General features: G+C 35.8%; 1 protein-coding gene across 5 annotated transcripts in view; it reads left to right on the top strand.

Annotated features, from left to right (window-relative positions):
* The first annotated feature begins 284 nt into the window (after window positions 1-284).
* Window positions 285-7187, top strand: part of Golph3l (golgi phosphoprotein 3 like) — a 35411-nt gene continuing 28508 nt past the window's right edge. For 2 of the 5 annotated variants that reach the window (XM_021265880.2, XM_021265879.2), the window contains exons 1-4: window positions 285-470; window positions 651-705; window positions 1059-1127; window positions 2785-2979. In XM_021265880.2, the coding sequence (XP_021121539.1) occupies window positions 2797-2979 (183 nt within the window). In that variant the 5' untranslated portion in view covers window positions 285-470; window positions 651-705; window positions 1059-1127; window positions 2785-2796. Of the gene's footprint in view, window positions 471-577; window positions 706-1058; window positions 1128-2784; window positions 2980-7187 lie in introns of all 5 variants that reach the window. The other 3 variants (XM_087213387.1, XM_004853988.4, XM_087213386.1) reach the window with 2 other exon arrangements.

Below are 7187 nucleotides of genomic sequence, written 5' to 3'. Positions count from 1 at the left end.
ACAGAAAGCTTTTGGGTTGGCAGTCCTTGTTAGCTCAGTGGACCCTGTGATTGGCTTATTTAATAGAGTTGGAGGGTGCAGCCCACTTTTCTTTTCCACCAAAGTTCTCTCATTGGATTGATCAGCTGTCAGGTTGAATTTAAACCTGCCTCTTTTTAGAGATGTTTGTCTGGATCGCAACACAATAGCCAGGGAGACCCTCCCCTTGTAAGCTCCAATTGGCTGAACTCATTCTTAATGGTTTCTGATTGGTCCTGTGAAGAAACACCAAGGTAGGTTGCCTAGTGATCCTAAGGAAGCTGATGTGTTATTCCCTCTTGCAATCTAAGGATCAGGAAGTTTGTGCTGTCTTCGTTGCTGAGAAGTTTTTCACTTAGTAGGACAGGGGTGGGGTGGAGGGAACAGGTGACCTCCTAAAATAGAGCGCAAGCTCCAGCCTGCCTCCAGCCCTAAGCCAGGAGTAATCTCAGGTAAGCAACGGGAAAATTAGATTTCCTAACATAAAAAAACTGCTAATTTTTTTTAATAAAGGGTGGGTTTTATTTACTAATGCTTGGCCATTTGTTTTATCAAATAGGAATTTTAACTGCCAACTATCCAGAGAAAATTAATTACTGAAAGAAAATTCCTCTTTATTTTTCCCCCTAAAGGTTTAAAGTTTCTTGGATTAAATTAGGAAATAATCCCAATTCAGTGCCAAATAAGGTTAGTGCTCAGAAACTTTTATTCTGTAGTTGTGTTCCTCCTTCATCTTTCTTGCCTCCCACCAAATGTTATACTATATTTAAAATATACCCTTGTACAAAGAACCTTTTATAAGTCACTTCATTTGTATTTCTGTGTTAAATATTCACATGTATTTCTGAGTATTCATTTTAATTAGTATATTTATTGAGCAGTTACAGTGTTAAAAGATATTGTGCTAGTTGCTATGGAGAATATAAAACCCAAGAAGACAATATCCTTGCCCTCAAGAAGTGTGCAGTTGAGAGACAGCCATACCAAAAGAGAGACTATAATACTTTACGATACAACTTTTTTTTCTTTTTTGGTACCAGGAATCGAACACAGGACTTTGCAGTTGCAAGGCAGGCGGTGGCACCACTATAATAAATACTTTAAAGGAAGTAAGTATAAAGTTTTGTGAAAATACAGCTGAAGGAGAAACCAATTCTGGCCGTAGGGGAGATGGATGATGGATAGAAGAGATTCATTTAAGGCTTCCCAATAGGTCTTTTATAGATGATATGCCTTTGAAGAAAGTTGAAATTTAGGAAGGGAAAAGGGAGATAACCCTTATCAAATGGAAAGAAGTAGCGGAAAAAAGAAAGACATGTTTAAAAAAAATGTTTGATAACTACATATTGGGAGCAATGGGAAATATTGTTAGAAGGTAGAACCAAGTTCAGTCAGAGCAGCACTTAAGGTACTGTTCTTTTGAGCTCAAAGATAGTCTTTTACATAATTGCTGATTTAGAATATTTGGGGGTTTTTGTTGTTTGTTTTCCTGTACTGAGGATCAAACTCAGGACCTTGCGCTTGCCACGCAAGTACAGCGCCGCTGAGCTACATCCCTGGCCCTGTTGTGTTTTAAAAATGGACATCTGGATTTGTATAAAACATGCTAACTTGAAACTTTATCATTAATTATTTAGATTATTTTAAACAACTGTTGTCCATGTTATAAAAGGACATGTGTTTTGATTTTTTCATTTTTCTTTCAATGCTGAGGATAGGCCCAGGGCCTTTCACATGCTAAGTACATGCTCTATTACTGAGCTACACTTCCAGCCTTTTTTTTTAATTGAGAAAGAATTTGCTAATCTTTTAATATTTTTGCTAGTTTTTCTTGTTGGCAGCTATTTGTATATTCACAAAATGACTAGCTAGGGCTAGAGATGCTAAGTCTCCTCTGTGGAACTACTACACAATTTTCTGAGGGTTATTCTGTAGCTTAGTGATCTCCAAAGTGAGTGGATGAAATGAGTCACAAAGTATAGGAAGAAAATATTAAAACATATTTCTTTTTTTTTTTTTTTCTTTTTTGGTACCAGGGATCAAACTCAGGTCCTTGCACTTGCGAGGCAGGTGGCAGAACGACTGAGCTAAATCCCCAGCCCAAAACATATTTCTATTTAGTTTATCTTGTTCTTTTTTACTTTCTATATTTTGTGTATTTTTAAATTTTATTTTATTTTATTTTTTGTGGTTCTGGGGATTGAACCCAAGGCTTTGTGCTTGCTGGCAAACACTACCACAGCTCTTTGTGTATATCTCATAATGTAGTACCATTGAATGTTACAGAAGTTATATATAAATTGTGTGCATTACGTCCCCATAATTTTTTCCTGTTCCATATTGGGGATCCATTTTGTGAAAGAGAAGTAACAATGGAGGACATTTATTTCTGATTTGCAAGAAATCACCATACTTAAAAGATGGTCATTTCTACTGGATGTTAGAATTACTGATTTGGTCCCTAGTCATTGCCATTTGTGGAGTCTAAGCTTTTGTACTTTGAGAATGATACTGTGTTGGACACTTAATTTTTCTGGTCATTAATTAATTTTTTATTGTGGTATTGGAGACTAAACCTAGGAGTTCGTGCATGCTAGTCAAGTACTCTACCACTGAGCTGTGTCCCCAGCCACTGGTTATTACTTCTTCCTTAATATATTTGACTGTAAATACTTCCTATTAGTACATACTAATTTGTATATATGAATATCTATAAGTGTTTATTATGTAAGCACACCTAAGATTTTTTTTCACCACTTCCTTTAGAAACAGGTGAGAATGACCACATTAACTCACCGGACCCGTCGCACTGAAGTAAGCAAGAATTCTGAAAAGAAGGTAGAAAGTGAGGAAGACACCAATCAAGAGAGGAGTCTGGATAATGAAGATTCTGGAGACTCTAAGGACATCCGCCTCACTCTTATGGAAGAAGTATTGCTCCTGGGACTAAAAGATAAGGAGGTAATGCAGTTAGGTTTTGCTAAAACCCAAATGTTGGAATGTTTTGAGAGGTAATCTGATGGAATGTTTTTGTTAATGGTAAGTGGATTTTAGAATTGAACTACAGCCATCTTGGAGATGGAAGAATCTGGGATGGTGACTGATACTTAAAGAGGAAAAATCCAGAAGTATAATTACTTGAAGTATAATGTAATTACAAAATTATAGAGGACACAGGAGAGGATAATATAGTGTAAAGTTTTGTGTTTATAGTTTCCCAAGTCAGTTTGATGATGAAATAATAACCTCTTATTAAAGTAAGAAAGAGAGCCCGCACATTAAAGTCTTGAGCTTTCGGGAGGAAGTCTTAATGAAAAGACAAGGAACTTGTGTGATTAGCTGTCTTCCAGAGATAAATGATGTGTAGATTTTGTATAACAGAAGTAATTTTTTCATTCTCTTATGTGGATCTTTAGAAGCTAAATATTAATACTTTATGAGGATTATTTCAATTTTAGAAAATTTTAAAAAGTAATTCCAACTTTTTTTCTTTTCTCAATTTCTTCTTATTAACAGAGCATATATTTTATAGTTGGTCTTGAAATAGTAAGTCTTATGATATAACTAGATATTTTCCTGGTTTTTTTTTTTCTTTTTTTCAGTTTTTTGGGATAGGATCTCACTATGTCATTCAGGCTGCTCTTGAACTCAATATGTAGCCCAGGGTGGCCTCAGGCTTGCAGCAATCCTCCTGCCTCAGCCTCCTGAGTGCTGGGATTGCAGGCATGGGCCACCATACCCAGCTCTATCCCTAGTTTTTCTAGTAGTTGTGTAGATTATCCTTCATTTGTAATTTAACTTTGTACTGCTTTCTCATCACCCTCTTCCCTCATGAAAATGTCATAAAAACATATATATTTTATTTTTTTTGGTACCGGGGATCAAACTCAGGACCTTGCATTTGCAGGGCAGGTACAGCAACACTGAGCTAAATCCCCAGCCCAGAACATATATATTTTGAATAATCTGTTTTCTGCCAGGTGTGGTGGTGCGTGCTTATAACAGCACTTGGGAGGCTGAGGCAATAGGATCACCAAGAGTTCAAGGGCAGCCTGGGCTACATAGTGAGTTAAAGGCCAGCCAAAAATCTGTTACCTTTCCAAGAAAATTTTAAGTAAATACCAAAAATAAAGGTGTACTATTTGCCTCATTTTGAAAACCTATAAAATTTAAATGTTACTTTATATAGAAAAATACTAAATTTGGCTTTGATAGTTGTCCTTAGCTAGAAATAATTTCCCTGTATATACATAGTAACATCTTTTCTGTGTTGATTCTTTGACTTCAGAATATCCTTATTTCTTATACTTCATAGGTTATATTTACTTACTATGTTCCCTTCTCTATTTTTTGTCCCATTAAATTACTAACTTGAATAAAACTTGTTATAGCCTGTGTATTTTTAAAAGTATATATTAGAGGGCCGGGGATTTAGCTCAGTGGTTCCTCCACCTGCCTCACAGGCACAAGGTCCCATGTTTGATCCCCAGTACCCCCCACCCCAAAAAAAGTATATATTAGAGACATGGGTATATACTTGACCAAGTCATGGTGTATCAGAAAATCTTGCATAGAAGTATATTTTCCTGTTTGCTAAGTAAGTTCGTTAGGCCTCAGTTTTATAAAAGACAAATAAAATGCAAAAATAAGATCAACTCTCCAAGGTAATGTCAGAATAGAACTGAATTTTAGGTGATATAAATACAGTTTAAAATAGTTAACCAGTACATAGGAAACATTCACTGACCGTAGAAGAGCTAAAAACCATTTGGTTTGAGTTTTGAATAGGACTAATTTCCTCCTGTCCCTAAACAGTAAAATTTTTTCTTTTTTTTTTTTAGTGCTAGGGATCAAACCCAGGGCCTCTTGCATGCTAGGCAAGTGCTCTGCTACTGAGCTATATACACCCAGTAGAATTTTAACTTCTATGCCATTGAGAAACTGCCTTTGGACTTCTCTTTGTTCACAAATTTATAATAGTTAATATAAATTTTAGAAAGAATAAAAAACAAAGGCCTTCATTAAGAACTGTAACCATAGTGAGTACTCAAAATATTGGTGATATATATATATATATATATATATAAAAGGAGCAGATAATGATTAACCACCTGTGGATTGTTTTGTTTCCTTTTTTTTTTCCCTTGGTACTGGGGATTGAACTCAGGACCTTGTGCTTGCTAGGCAGGCATGGCACCACTGAGCTACATCCTCAGCCCTGTTTTATTTTCAAAGATAGTTGACAAATTTATAGCTTTTATTTGTCTCAGAAAGAATAAAAGATGATATAGCTTATGTATAAGTGAATAGTAGAGATAAAACAATCTGATTTATTTAAATAACAAAATGCTAATTACTTAACTATCTTTAAAAATAAATTGATTCAGGCATGGTAGCACATAATTGTATTCTCAACTACTCAGGAAGCTGACACAGGAGGATTGCAGGTTCAAGGCCAGCCTGGAAAACTTATTGAGACCCTGTCTCAAAATTAAAAAAAAAAAAGGTTGGGGATATAGCTTAGCTCTCACTGGATCCCCAGTATCAGGGAAGATTTTTTTTTTTTTTTTTAGAAAATTGATTCCCAACTCTTATTTTCTTCTTATCTTTCATACTGTTTAATCAATATTCATTATGATTGGGAACACTCATTAAATGCTTGTTATTCTTCTACATACTAAGGTAAATGTACATTAGTATAATATATTGTTCCTGCTCTTTTTTTTTTTTTTTTTTTTGGTACCGGGGATTGAACTCGGGACCTTGTGCTTTCGAGGCAGGCAGCAGAACCACTGAGCTAAATCCCTGGCCCCTGTTCCTGCTCTTCTTAATCAGGTGTGTCAACATGTGGTTACTTGCCCTCCTTTTTTTAATGTTATAATAACAATTTAGAAATGGAAGTTTTGCTACTTAGTTTTTTGTGTGTGATTTTGGTACCAGGGATCGAACTCAGGACCTTGCACTTGCAAGGCAGGCACTGAGCTAATCCCTGGCCCAAGCTACTTACTTTTTTTTAAAAGCCAAGTAACTACCCAGGTATGGTGGCACACCTCTGATCCTAGAACTGGGGAAGCTGCGGCACAAGGATCTCACTGAGTTTGACACCAGCCTAGACTACATTGTGAGTTCAAGGCCAATCTGAACTGTATAACCAGACCCTATCTCAAAAAAACGAACAAACAAAAGGTTGGGGATGTACTTCACTACTGCCAAAAAAATATTTTTAATTGAGTTGTTAGTGTGTGTAAAAGCTTTCAAATATTAGAATATTTAATTTACCTATGAGAGGGTAAACCTATTAATGCCTTTTTTTTTTTTTTTTTTGGTACCGGAAATCAAACTCAGGTCCTTGTGCTTGCACAGCAGGCGGCAAAACCACTGAGCTAAATCCCCGGGGCCTATTAATGCTTTTGATGTTTGTTGATAATTTTTTAGCCTTACCTTTACAGTATGAGGATTTTTTTAAATTCTCTTCCTATTCTTACAACGCTTTTTCTTAGTAATGCCATTTATTGAATACTAACAACGCACTGTGAAATAAAAGCTTTTCATCACATTTCTCATATGTCACAAAAAATTGTAGTAAAAATCTCATATGGCACAGGCTATATAGAGAGAACAATAAATGGTCTGTGCTTTTGAGATCATTTATGATCTTAGTGGCATAGAGATGGTTGAAGAGATAAGAATTTGAAGCAGGAATTCAGCAGACTATTACAGCACAGTGTGTTATGCACATAACTATGCTGTGGATACTAAGGGAGAAAAAGGAAAGCATCTAACTCAGATGATTGGGAAGGAGTGGTAGAGGGAGTAGAAGACATGCTGGGAAGGCTTGCAGAAGGTAATGACTCTTAACCTGGATTGCGAAGGTTTGCAACTGGAATAATGACAGACACTTGAAATTATCTCATCTCCTTTAAATGAAGTCCAGTGTTTTTTAAGTACCAAACAGAAGTGGACATCGAGTTACATATTTTATTGTTTCACTTTTCTAAATTGTGACATACAGTGTATCCAGAAAAGAGTATAATGTAAAACACATATACAGTTTCACAAGTGATTTTAAAATACTTATATGACCATCAGTAGAACAATATCAGCATTCAAGCATCTTGTACCCTTCCCTAATCATGTGCTGCCCACCTCTCTGTGGTTTTAATGGGTAT

Source organism: Heterocephalus glaber, unplaced genomic scaffold (genome assembly GCF_053883595.1).
Source record: "Heterocephalus glaber isolate CG9 unplaced genomic scaffold, H.glaber_assembly_v1.0 deba00001442, whole genome shotgun sequence".
NCBI classification, from domain to species: domain Eukaryota; kingdom Metazoa; phylum Chordata; class Mammalia; order Rodentia; family Bathyergidae; genus Heterocephalus; species Heterocephalus glaber.
Note: the sequence above shows the minus strand (reverse complement) of the source record. Positions and strands in the feature narration are given on the sequence as shown.